This window comes from Balaenoptera ricei, chromosome 11, assembly GCF_028023285.1.
Source record: "Balaenoptera ricei isolate mBalRic1 chromosome 11, mBalRic1.hap2, whole genome shotgun sequence".
Classification (NCBI taxonomy): Eukaryota; Metazoa; Chordata; class Mammalia; order Artiodactyla; family Balaenopteridae; genus Balaenoptera; species Balaenoptera ricei.
Window position 1 is genome coordinate 38,188,661 of NC_082649.1, and position 13,097 is coordinate 38,201,757.

Genomic DNA, 13,097 nt, shown 5'->3' on the forward strand with positions numbered 1-13,097 from the left:
ATTTGAAGCATACATGCTGGAAGGCTAATGTAACATAGCAGGTCTTTTGAGTGGCCATTGTTGACTGCCCAGAATCCCAACATCTCAGTTTTGTTGAATCTGCTATAGTTAATAGAGAACATTTCACGTAAAAAAATATGCTAGAGAATTGAGATAGATGTTTCTGATAAACTCTAATTTGAATCCAAAATGTTTCACCAGATGGTTTCTGATTAAAACCCAATGGAGGGGGCTTCCCTGGTGGTGCAGTGGTTGAGAGTCTGCCTGCCAGTACAGGGGACACGGGTTCGAGCCCTGGTCTGGGAAGATCCCACATGCCGCGGAGCAACTAGGCCCGTGAGCCACAATTACTGAGCCTGCGCGTCTGGAGCCTGTGCTCCGCAACAAGAGAGGCCGCGATAATGAGAGGCCCGCGCACCGCGATGAAGAGTGGCCCCCGCTTGCCACAACTAGAGGAAGCCCTCGCACAGAAACGAAGACCCAACACAGCCATAAATAAATAAATAAATAAATAAAAATTAAAAAAAAAAAAAAATCCAATGGAGGGGCTTCCCTGGTGGCGGTGGTTGAGAGTCTGCCTGCCAATGCAGGGGACATGGGTTCGAGCCCTGGTCTGGGAAGATCCCACATGCCGCGGAGCAACTAGACCCGTGAGCCACAACTGCTGGGCCTGCGCGTCTGGAGCCTGTGCTCTGCAACAAGAGAGGCCGCGACAGTGAGAGGCCCACGCACCGCAATGAGGAGTGGTTCCCACTCGCCGCAACTAGAGAAAGCCCTCGCACAGAAACGAAGACCCAACACAGCCAAAAATAAAAACAAACAAACAAACAAACAAAAACAACCCAATGGAAACCCAATCAGGAGAGAGCCTACAACAAAAGACAACAACCAAATGTGGCCGAAATGAAGTCAGTTCTTTAAACCAATAAACACGTGGAAACCGACTCTTAAGCACAAAACATTTTCTGTAGTCAGTAGAAGGCAGCAGTAGGAGAAATCCTCATCGGGGGAGGGCTGTGTTTGTTCTCAGCACGTCTCCTGAGAATCCTCCATCGCCTGCAGACAGAGCCTGTGTTTCCCTGAGGCAGCTGCCACCCACTGTTCTCATCCAGGGGACTACGCACACCTTGGCACACACAGTGTTCACCGTGAGCCTCCAGGGGCAGCAGAAAACCCTTTCGTGGAACCTGTTCCAGTGGCACACTGAGGCTGCAGTTACGCTTTTTTTTTTCAGTGGCATACTCAGGCTGCAATTAATTTTTTTTTTTCCCTTCTGGAATATTTTCAAATGTTCCTTATTAGAGGTCAAATATGATGAATTCTTGCCAAAATACAAGAACTCCGGGTAATGCACATACAATGAGGCATAAATAATCATAACAACATGTTACAATTATACAGCATTTCCGTTTCCAAAGTACTTGTGAGGGAGGGGGTAGGAAGGGGAAAGAAAACTAACGTGCTCAGCGCCAAGCCCAATACGAGTCATTTTTGCAGGTAATGTATCGTTTACTCTTTACCACATAATTACTGAGGAGGCATTGCTATTCTCATTTTACAGATGAGCAAACTGAGACTGAGAGGCAAGAGGAATTACCGAGGCACCTGGGTGCGGTGGGAAGAGCACAGAGGATGCGGTGGGGCGGGGATAAGAGGACAGAGGCTGCTGAGGAAGACTGTGATGAGGACTTCTAGGGCTTCCTTCTAGGAAGGTTATTCTGGATTGTGACTAGGGTGTCCTGGAAGAGAAAGGCTGGGAAGAGGAAGACCCGGTTATACTTTGTTTTTGTCCTTTTTTGGGGGAGGGAGGGGTTGTACTGTGATGAGAAGTGAAGTACGAGAGTCTTTTTTCTTTTTTTTTAATTTTTTTTTTTGGCCGCAATGTGCAGCATGTGGGATCTTAGTTCCCCAACCAGGGATCGAACCCACATGCCCCTGCACTGGAAGCACGGAGTCTTAACCACTGGACCGCCAGGGAAGTCCCTATAACGAGAGTTTTAACTGAGGCAGTGGGCTTGGGAAGAAAGGGGTGATTCCAGAGGCAGTGATGACACAATCTATGGTTCTAAGCAGCACTATGGAGAATGTCTGTGCAGGCTGAGATGGCGCAAGAGATCCTCATCTAAAGGAGACACTGGAGAGCTGCATATATTTATCATCACAATTTTCTGTAGTAATGTGTCATATTCCAAATGAATCAATTAATGATGACAATCTTCCCAGGAGATAAGAGTAAAGTGTCAGGAGAAATTCTTCTAATTTATACAAAGGTGCTTCATGGGCTAATAGCAGGCAGTTCTGAACCTAAGGGTATCAAGAGATTATTTTAACTGTAATTTATTTTAGTTTTATTCTGAGCTTTAGATATTCTTGGGATTAACAGGTAGAGATATGTGAAAAGCAGGTGGAGGAAGAAAACCCAAAGAAAATCAAGAAAGGAAGAGAAAACAATAACAGATAATTTAACAAGGTGGCAGAACACAAGATAGAGATCTCTAGACATGTAAACATCAATAGTGTTCTGACACTGCTGACCATAATCATTTAAAAATGGAAATGGAAAATGATCTCATTCATAAAAACTGGCAATAAATTTAACAAGAAAGGTAAAACTATAAAATTTTACTGAAGGATATAAAATACGACCTAAATAAACATATCATACCATGATCCTCGATGGGAAGACTAAATATCATAAAGATGTCAAGTCTATTCAAAAAATACATATATGAACCTTAATACAACTTGGATAGAATCCCATCAGAGTCTCTTATTGGTGAAGGTGGGGATGGGGTGGGGTTGTGACGACGGCATTCTAAAGTTCATTTAGAAGAGAAAATGTGTGAGAATAGCAACAGGCAACAACCCGCCCCCTGACAAATTAACTCTGGGAAATATTTAAGTGCCAGAAGGCATGCTGGGGTAATACAAATGAATCACGAAGTATGGTCACTGCTTAAAATCTACAGCAGATACTCCTCTCAGGCACAGATACAGTCAGAGGCTATATTAAGAGCCTCATGTGACAGACACTGGGCAGACTGTGGACCTGAGGACCCTCACCTCTGACTGCTCATGGGTCACTGGAGAGCTCGAGCCTCTCTTTGTGCCACGCATGAGGAGGGCAGGACTAGAGGGAAAGGGCATTGCTTTGCTCTCTCTGTGTAGATAATATGAACAAGTAATTCATGAAAAATAAATACAAATGGCCTAAAAGAAACACATGAAAAGACATCCAACTCCACTAAAAGGTGACTTAAAGTGAGATACCACTTTTCAGTTTCTTGACTGGCAAAACAATGGCAACATCCAGTGTTGATGATCTACATATGCTGTTAATGTTAGTTAATGAAAGTTACACATTGGTGTAAGTTTATGTAGATAATTTGTTAGTATTTATTAAAATGTAAAATGTGCATGCTCTTTGACCCAGCTATTCTACTTCCGAGAATCTACCTTACAGAAATAATAGTATATGTATATAAAAGTGTGTGTATATGAATGTCCCAAGTCTTTTTTTTTTTTATAATAGTAAAAAATCTAGAAACTGTTCAATTATGGAATACTCACAGAATGGAATAATATAAAATCCTGAAAAATGTGTATACTGGGTTGAATAGCGTCCCCCTTAAAATTCAAGTCCTTCTGGAACCTCAGAAGATGACCATATTTGAAAATAGGGTCCTTGCAGATGTAATTAAACATGAGGTGATACTGAAGTAGGGTTGGTCCTAAATTCAATCTAAATCGTGTCCTTATTAGAAGAGGAGAGGACGCACAATGACACACAGTGGGAAGATGGCCCTGCAGAGATGGGGACTGGAGTTATGCTACCACAGCTAAGGAATGCCAAGGATTGATGGCAACCACCAGAACCTGGAAGAGGCAAAGAAAGATTCTTCCCTAGAGCCTTTGAGAAGGAGAAGAGCCCTAAAACACCTTGATTTTAGACTTCTAGCCTCCAAAACTGTGAGAAAATTAATTTCTATTGTTTTAACCCACCTGGCCTTTGGTACTTTGTTACGACAGCCTTGGAAACTAATACAATGTGTCTAGCCAAAAATATGGACATAGGGCTTCCCTGGTGGCGCAGTGGTTGAGAATCTGCCTGCCAATGCAGGGGACACGGGTTCGAGCCCTGGTCTGGGAAGATCCCACATGCCGCGGAGCAACTAAGCCCGTGAGCCACAATTACTGAGCCTGCGTGTCTGGAGCCTGTGCTCCGCAACAAGAGAGGCCGCGACAGTGAGAGGCCCGCGCACCGCGATGAGGAGTGGCCCCCACTTGCCGCAACTGGAGAAAGCCCTCGCACAGAAACGAAGACCCAACACAGCCATAAATAAATAAATAAATAAATAAATAAAAAAAAAAAAAAAAAAAAAAATATGGACATAAGCCCTTTCTTGCATGTGTGAATCAAAAACTATTTTATATTTATAGATATTAAGTATAGCTATCTGTACAGCCATGGAAAAATTCAGAAAGATGTATATCAAATTATTACCAGTGGTTGCTTGGGTGGAAGAGTTAGAGGGATAGAGGTGAGAAAATTCACTTCATTAAAAGTATATTTTTAAAAATCAAAAATCTCATACCTCTTTTTTTGTCTTTGTATGTAAGCATTTTTTTTTTTTTTGGCTGTGCCGCGCGACATGTGGGATCCTAGTTCCCTGCTAGGGATTGAACCCTCACTCCCTGCATTGGAAGCACAGTCTTAACCACTGGACCGCCAGGGAAGTTCCTGTATGTAAATGTTTTATGTATTTTCCAAATAAAAATGTCTTTGGAGAGAATTCCCTGGTGGTCCAGTGGTTAGGACTCCACATTTTAACTGCCGAGGGCCCGGGTTCAATCCCTGGTCAGGGAACTAAGATCCTGCAAGCCGCGCGGCATGGCGGGGGAGAGGGGGGGAATAGATATATGTATATGTATAACTGAATCACTTTGCTGTACACCTGAAACTAACACAACATTGTTAACAACTATGCTTCAATATAAACTAAATTTTTAAAAAAAAAGGTCTTTGGAGACCATGAAAACTCAAGCTGAGATTGTTAACTTTTAATGTAGAGTTCAGTCATCTTGGAAGGCAGGCTCCTGGAGAGGTACCTGACAGGAGAAGAGGCACTGTGGCTAGGCTGGCGGCCAGCCAAGGAAGAGGGGAGTGATGAGGAAGAAGGATCGCTGGAAAGGGGTAGTTTATACCATCCATCTGAATTAGGGGAGCACACTGCAAGAGGAAGAGCTACTTTTGATTTCTCTGCAGGCTTCGTCCTCAAGCTGGATAAAGAATGTGCTCATATTTGGTCTGAGGGACTGAGGAATGGCCAGGCAGTGAGTAGGGGGCAGTGTACAGTTGGGGCTCTTTCTCCCCTTCTCACAGAATTTCCAAAAACAAGAAGTGCCCCGACTTCAACTTGGCCTCCATCTATCTGAAAAGGTTTTATCTGACGTGTGCACTATACAACTGGCTGAAGCCAACATACCACAGAGTGATCAAAGTCCCATGCTAGAAAACAGCCAGTAGCACACAGCAGACCATCCCATGCCACCCCAGGCCACAACTTTTCTTCAATTACCTAACATGCTACATCTCACTTCTCTGCAGCCCTCCTCTGCTTCTATCCACTCCTCCAGCACCAGACAGAAAGGCCAGTGGAAGTTGGATAGTGATTTCCTAACTTTCTTTTGATTTCCAAGGCTTCTTTATGCAAGATATCCTTCTTATACTAGCTATTTCATACTAAAAAAATGTGTGACAAAGAAGTGAAACTCCACGTCTAAGAGTTCAATAAAACGCCATGGTCTGTATTCCAAATTCTCACCGTGATTATGGAATCACTTTGCTGTCTGAGGTGTCAAAAACGGTCTTGCAGACAAAACACAGCCTTGAAGTTAAGAAAGGCAGAAACTGTAACCGCCCAGCCTTCTCTGCAAGTTGGGCACTCTGCAGAACAATGGTGAGCCAAGCCTGTCAGGAGGCTTCCTGGTGCCTGAGAGTTGTTTACAAAGAAAACGCACTCAGGCTGGCTCGCTGTGGACAACCATAACATACTCCAGAATTCTAAGTGGAGAGAGTCCTTTTACACAGACTATTAATCTGGTGAAAAGCAAAAAGCAAAAAATTAAAAAATAAAAAACAGATTTCTTTCCAGGACCAAAAAAACCTCCCTCTGGGTAAAAAGGATAGAGAAGAAGAAAGGCACAAAGCCAAGACTAGCTCCGCAAGAGCAGGGGGACTGTTTTGTTCACTGCTCTGTTGAGAACAGTTCCTGGTGTACAGCAGGGTCTGAATACACACTCACTGAATGAATGAATGAATGAAACCTTGACTTTTCAGAAGCTTTAACAATAGGATTAAGTCCATGGGGAGAAAAATCAAACAAGTAATCTGAACTTGGAGAAACCTCAAAATAAGGATTAAATAAATATAACCTCATGATTTCTTAGATTTCTCATATTAGAAACGTATCCAAGAAAACCCTGCAGAAGTCCACGACAAAGTCTCTGTGACTTTCGCTGGTACGTGCTCGGTATTTAATCAGGCTACTCTCCAGCAGCTTGTTTTGCTTAGCACTTCTAGCATCCTGGGCATGAGGCAGGAGTGAAGTCTTGACCTTGGCCAGGCCCCCTGCATGGGTGGTAACAGGCCCAGAGCCACTTTCGTACACCGTAGGGATGGAAGGAACCCAAGAAATCATCTCGCCAACAGCTGTGCCTTCAGGAAGCAACACGTTTGAACCATTCCAAACCAGAGAGTCCATCTATTTTTATAAGTTCTCCTTGTATAAAAATTTGTCTCTAAACGTGAGACTTTGGGCAAGTTAGTCAACCCCCTTGCTCATCAGCTTCCTCATCTTTGAAATGGACATAAAAATATTAACTACCTTACGTGACTGCTGTGAAGACTGAGGAATGCACGGCACAGTATATGGCACAGTGCCAAGTATACTGTAAGTGCCCAACAGAGCTGTTATCACTTTACTCTTTTATTTGTAAATAAACAGGTCCTAGCATTTCACTTTGAGCACTGGCCTGGACTCTAATTCTGATTAGGTCCTTACCTTAGTTCTAAGTCAGTGAATGATCTGCTATTCCCCAAACTCCTTGATATTGGTAGATCCACTTCAACCTTCCCTTGAAAGTTCATGGGTACATAAAGTTCCAATTATGCAGTACAGATACAGAGATGCAGCTTCTCATTGTATGTGAGAACTGTCCCAGGCCTCCTCAGTATATATGGATGTTACAATTACAAATTATAAATGCCCCAAGTAAACAAAATAGTTGGGCCTAACATTCTGGAACCTGGCTTGAATGAGGGCAGAGGCAGCAGGCAGTAAATGTAATATGCTAGACTAGAGTAAAGAAACTAAGGTTCAAGTGCTAGTCTGTCACGTTTAGCTGGGTAAGCAAGCTATTTCACCTCTCCTGGTTTCAATTTCCTCTTTACAAAACAGGGGTATGGGGCTTCCCTGGTGGCACAGTGGTTGAGAATCTGCCTGCCAATGCAGGGGACACGGGTTCGAGCCCTGGTCTGGGAAGATCCCACATGCCGCGGGGCTACTAGGCCCGTGAGCCACAACTACTGAGCCTGTGTGTCTGGAGCCTGTGCTCCGCAACAAGAGAGGCCGCGACAGTGAGAGGCCCGTGCACTGCGATGAAGAGTGGCCCCCGCTTGCCACAACTAGAGAAAGCCCTCGCACAGAAACGAAGACCCAACACAGCCAAAAATAAATAAATAAATAAATTTAAAAAACAAAAACAAAAACAGGGGTATGTACCAGATCAACTCTATAAAGTTCCTTTTCAGCTCTAAGACTCAATGATTCCATGGAAGGGTGAAAGCCAAGAGGGTGGCTGGCAGGGTCAAAGCAGATATAAAGATATGAGGCCAGGGGCGGGGGTGGGTAAGAACTAAGAATGTGAATGTGAAGAGAAAACTGCAGGTTAATAAGAGAAAGGACTTAGTCAAACAGTAAGTCAAACCTTACCTATAAGGGTGAAGACTGGGAGGATGAACTGGGCTGAATGCCTAGAAAAGACTAGTTCAGGAAAATTCTAAAGGGCCAATGGCTTGGAGGACCGTTTATTTTTGGACGTGCAGTACCAGCCAGAAAGAACCCTATTTCTTCGGGGACTAGGGAGCTGAGAGAAAAGGCATCTGGTGACCTGAAAGAAAGAGTGTTGAACTCCAAAATCAAACTTAAAGCCAGACTCTTCAGGTATACCATGTAGCTACAAACTACTCATATCAGAGGTTAAGAGCTCAGACTCTGAAGATGGGCGGCCTAGGTTCAAATCATGGTTCCATGACTAACTAGCCTTATTAGATCAGACAAGTGAGCTAATCTCACTCTACTTCAGTGTCTTCATCTGTAAAACAGACATAAAACCAGAACCTACTGCATAGGGATATTGTAAAGATCAAATGAACCAATATATGGAAAGCCCTTTGAACAGGGCCTGGCATCTGGTAAGTACTAAATAAGTCAGCTTATTTATTTTCTGCTGCAGAGTGGGATGTTCACTGCAGAGTCACTTCATTCACTCCATGAAGAGGAGTTAGGGGCAGGGTATCCTACCCAAGGCTGAAACTTAGAAAAAGAACAACTTCTGTTGCCTTTTGTTCCCTGGTTAGAGTCAAGCGGAAAACCCACCAGTGGTCAGGAAGAAACCTAGCAGCACTGGAGGTGGTGAATCTGGTAGGTCACTGCTGCTCCCTGCAAGGAGTGTCAGATGATCCCCGGGAGCATTAGGACAGCCCTTAAGGAAACAATATGGTGGAGGGCTTTCCCATGGGAGCTACATTCACTTTACATTCTCCCTCGACATTTACTTTAAAGGTATTGCTAAGTAGTCCTAACTGAAAGGCAGCTGCTTTTGGGTACCACGACAATAGGAATGATTTATATATTTTTTACTTTTCTGGCCCTCTTTCAGGCCCAGCAGTTTGCCCTTCTTATACCTAGTTCTCCCCAATATGTTTCTATTCACCACTTACATTATTATGCATTCTTAAGTTTCCTTCCAAGTGCTATGCAAAATGCTGTTAGTTTTACATGTCTACAGCTTCCCAGAATTATCACACATAGGAAAATAGGGTGCAGTATCTCCATTTACAAGTAAAAGCAGCACTTTAATAGAATCAACAACATTAAAGACCTAAAACCACACCCTTCCAATGCTCTCTCTTTACAAGTGAGCTCTAAGGACTCATTTTTATTTCCATCTGCAAGGCAAAATATTCATTTGGAGTGGCCAAACAACCTGGCTTGTTGACAAGACACCTATGTTTCTTGACTTTTTAAACTCCGATACACAGAATAAGCAATCACTGTCCATTGACTATTATTGCTTAACTCAGCAGTCTGTGGAGATGTACTTTATAAGATGGGGAGAAAGAAAGTGCCATCAACCTGGTCCTAAAAATTGTTGACTTCATCTCATGTGCCAAAGAGTAGAAAATGACTTTAGGGAGGCTGTGAGGGGAAGACAGGAAAGGAGGCTGATGCATCCGAGGAAGCAGCACAGGCTGGCCTGACTGACACGTTTCTCTGGCTCTTTCCCCTACATGCTCTGGACCTTCCGGATAGGAGTTGGAAACTTCATTTTTTTGAGCTTTGTTGTTTCAAAAACAACCTCCCCAGTAAATACAAGAAAGTTATATATCTGGAATTTAAAAGTTTAAATACATAAGTTGATTTTTTTTAAAAACTTACGAGGCTGGGTTTTTGTTTTACAATGTTCCCTTCCTCTGATTTTGATATAATTCTGGAAACCTTTCCATGATTTCCTCAAGTGTACAAAAATAGCTTTCAAAGGAGACCCAAACGAGGTGATGATTTTTATGACTGATTAGGTCTTGGCTTAAAACGTAGCATTATGATTATAAAGCTTAGTTTCAACTGCTAAATTTTTTTTGAAAACAACACTGAAGAGAAAACATACTTCCTCAACAGTTATGCTGAAGCCTAAAGGTTTCAGAACACAGTTACACAAAAAGTTCTATAATCCATTTGTGATATTAACTTACATATTCCTTCATACAGGCAAATAAGATAAAGACTAAGATAAAACAATAAGAAATGAATAAAATAAAATCCCCAAATAATATCCCTTTATTCTTTCTCAAAAGTAAATTTCGAATCTTACCACATTACACTATTCTCAAAAGGGAACTCCTCAAATGGTCTATTGGACGAGGAATTCCTATGCTATCACTGATGCATTGTTACTAAATTTAAGTGCTTCTTAAATTCAATTTATTGGCAAAATTGTACACTTAGGAGCACTACGTAGTGAACTGTGAAACAGAGAGAAAAGACTCAATTGAAAGAGAAGGATATACCCAGACAAAAACCTAGCCAACAGGCTAAGGACTATTAGAGGATATGGACTCAGATGCTTTCAATAAACCAATAGCTATTTATTAAAATATCTATTATGGATAGGGATCACAGGAGAGAAAACAGTAGAGTAAGATACACTCAAATCCCTCCTATGAGCAAAAACACTCATCCCCATCACGTGTGTTTTATAATCAGGGGGCTTGAATTTGGCTCCACCCGGTGTGTTTCTCTGACAAGCTTCTTCATCCTCTGAGCCTCAGTTTCTCAATCTGCAAAATGGGGTAATAAAACCCATCCCATAGAGTTTCACTAAGGATTGAATTAAATGAGGCAACACAGGGAAAGTGTCTCTCATTAGATGTCAGTAAATGTTATTTCTTTTCTCATGATATACTGCTAAGAAAGCCGTAACTAATAAGTAACAAATGCAGTATTCTACCTGGAAAGGGTCTGTCTGCATCACCCCCATGCAGAGGAACTCCCTTATTTTCTGGCATATACTTCTTGGTAATGGGCAAAGACATCAGCCGGATGTGATGGATGAGTGAGCGCCAGGTATGAGCTCCAGAAAGCACTGGTTCAGGTGGTAATGGGCTGAAAGGTTGAATCACAAAGTAGGCAGTGAGCAAGATTAATCCCAGGGTTACGAGGACCTACAAGGAAAGACAGGAAATGGATTAATAATTGTCACAGCTAACAAAATACTTTTAGGCCAAGGAAAAAAAACAGGCATCTTCTACTATTTCCAGTGTGCTTTAAGAACTAATCCATTTACATAAACAAGCCACTGACATTCACTTCTGAAAGCATTTAAAGCTTGAGAACTGTGAGGACTGCAAGGCTTACCAAGTTTTTATCATACAGACCAGGGGCTATGTTCATCATTTAAAAATATACACAGATACGGTTAATGACAAATACACAGCTTTCATCTAGAACATTTAACAAAGTAGTCAAATTTGTTAATAACACATCACAACAAAGAGTAAAGGCCAATTTATTCATAGAAAAACCAAGGTTCAGTGGTGGAATCAGTCAACAGTAATATTTGGGGAGAATGTTGAAGAGTTTGTGCTCTAAGCTATTTCCAAGTCAGAACACATTTTTACCTTGTACACAGCTAGAAGGAGGGGATACTGGGGTGGCCCCCTCTGAGGTTCATTCTTTTCCAGCAGCTGTCTGATAAATTTTTCAATTGCTTTCTCTGACATGCCACACTGATGGCCCGTCTGTCTTACCAAATCAACAGTCTCTGAAAGTTTGTCATAAATGCTGAGCTCATTAGCAGCAAGATCCATGTCTTCTAACACAAAATCCCTGAGAGAGAAAGAAAATGAATGCAAAAAGAAAGATGGTTTCTTTAAAGTACTTCCTCCACAAAGTTACTTCCTTTAGAACAGTGCTTTTTGACCAGCTTTTTTGACCACCTGTGGGGAAGGACCAATTCTTCTGTAAAACACAATGAATACATTGAGACAATGTCAAGATGCAATGCAAGTATTTAAGTGCTTTTTAATTGTGGGCTAGTAATAAATGGTTCACAGGCCAGCACTGGTTCCCAAACACTTTGAGGAATACCTGTCCAGAGCACAATAAATCCCTAATGGGACTCAGAAACACTAGTGCCATCCAAAATGATTTCTGAAACCAATCACAGGAGATCCGCTACCGGTAATTTACTAAAATAAAAAAAAATGGAATATGGAAAGTGTTGTTGATCAATTATTTCTTTCCTTTCACATCAGATGAACCTTTTAGCAACACAAGGGGAGGAACTTATCACTGAAGGCAAGATTTACTGAGGAACACACTGATATGCTTTATTCCTGACAGAGCAAGAATTTCAGACAACACAAAACCATGGCATGGTAGCGCTTCAGACTTAGCAGGTTGCAGTCCTCATGCTTTTCTGCAAATACAATCTTAGACAATAAAGGGCATTCTGTTTGTATTTTACATACTTAAAGGCCTAAGATCTATAACTCATTTCAAAATTAAATTTGCATTCTCATAGTTATTTTAAAGCCAGATTGTTTCACAGTAGCCATAGAATTGAAGGCAAAAACTAAAGGCAAAATAGAATTCTCTCTGTATCATTTGTAAAATGAAATAAAAAAGTTATTTTTAAAAAGTGCTTGTGCTACGGAACAATGTTTTTCTTCATTTATAGGAGGAAAAGCAGTGCTTGGGATCTATGCTCTCTTCTGTTGGTTGGGTTTTGTTGTTGTTGTTATTTTCTTGTTTTTACATTGCAGAGGGTCCTCTTATTTCATATAGTTCATCCCCAAGGTGTTGCTAAGACCAAAAAGCACTGACATGGTACAACTATTTCTTCAGTAAGGAGATGCTGCCCCCTGTAGAACAGAGGACAACAGTCATGAAGCTCCAGCAGAAGAAGAGGTCTGCACTGCCACAAACCAGCACACATCCCGGCATAGCTCCTCTTCTAACAATGCCTCCTCTAATGACTCCTTCCCTTTGGTCCTCTTTCTGACTATTAACCTTTTACTTCACTAGTTCTTAACTGTGCCTGCACATTAGAATCACCTAGAGCGCTTTTAATGAATGCTTATACCAGGGCCCCAACCCAAGACCAACTAAATCAGAATCAGACTTCTAATGGTGGATTAACAGGCAGGTAATCTAGACTTTGGGGATTGGGGGAGGGAGGGAGGAACCCCACATTAAAGGGGACACATCCTTTCTCCAAACTCTCTGCCGTTGCTCAAACTATTTTTTTAAGAC

The 13,097-nt window shown here is 41.9% G+C and overlaps 1 protein-coding gene across 7 annotated transcripts in view; it reads right to left on the reverse strand.

Annotated features, from left to right (window-relative positions):
* C11H6orf89 (chromosome 11 C6orf89 homolog) overlaps window positions 1-13,097 on the reverse strand; it is a 32,219-nt gene that overhangs the window by 14,676 nt on the left and 4,446 nt on the right. For 6 of the 7 annotated variants that reach the window (XM_059938801.1, XM_059938799.1, XM_059938798.1 and 3 more), the window contains 2 exons: window positions 11,462-11,669; window positions 10,792-11,005 (listed from right to left, as the gene is read on the reverse strand). In XM_059938801.1, the coding sequence (XP_059794784.1) occupies window positions 10,792-11,005; window positions 11,462-11,669 (422 nt within the window). Of the gene's footprint in view, window positions 1-10,791; window positions 11,006-11,461; window positions 11,670-13,097 lie in introns of those variants that run through there. The other variant, XM_059938800.1, reaches the window with a different exon arrangement.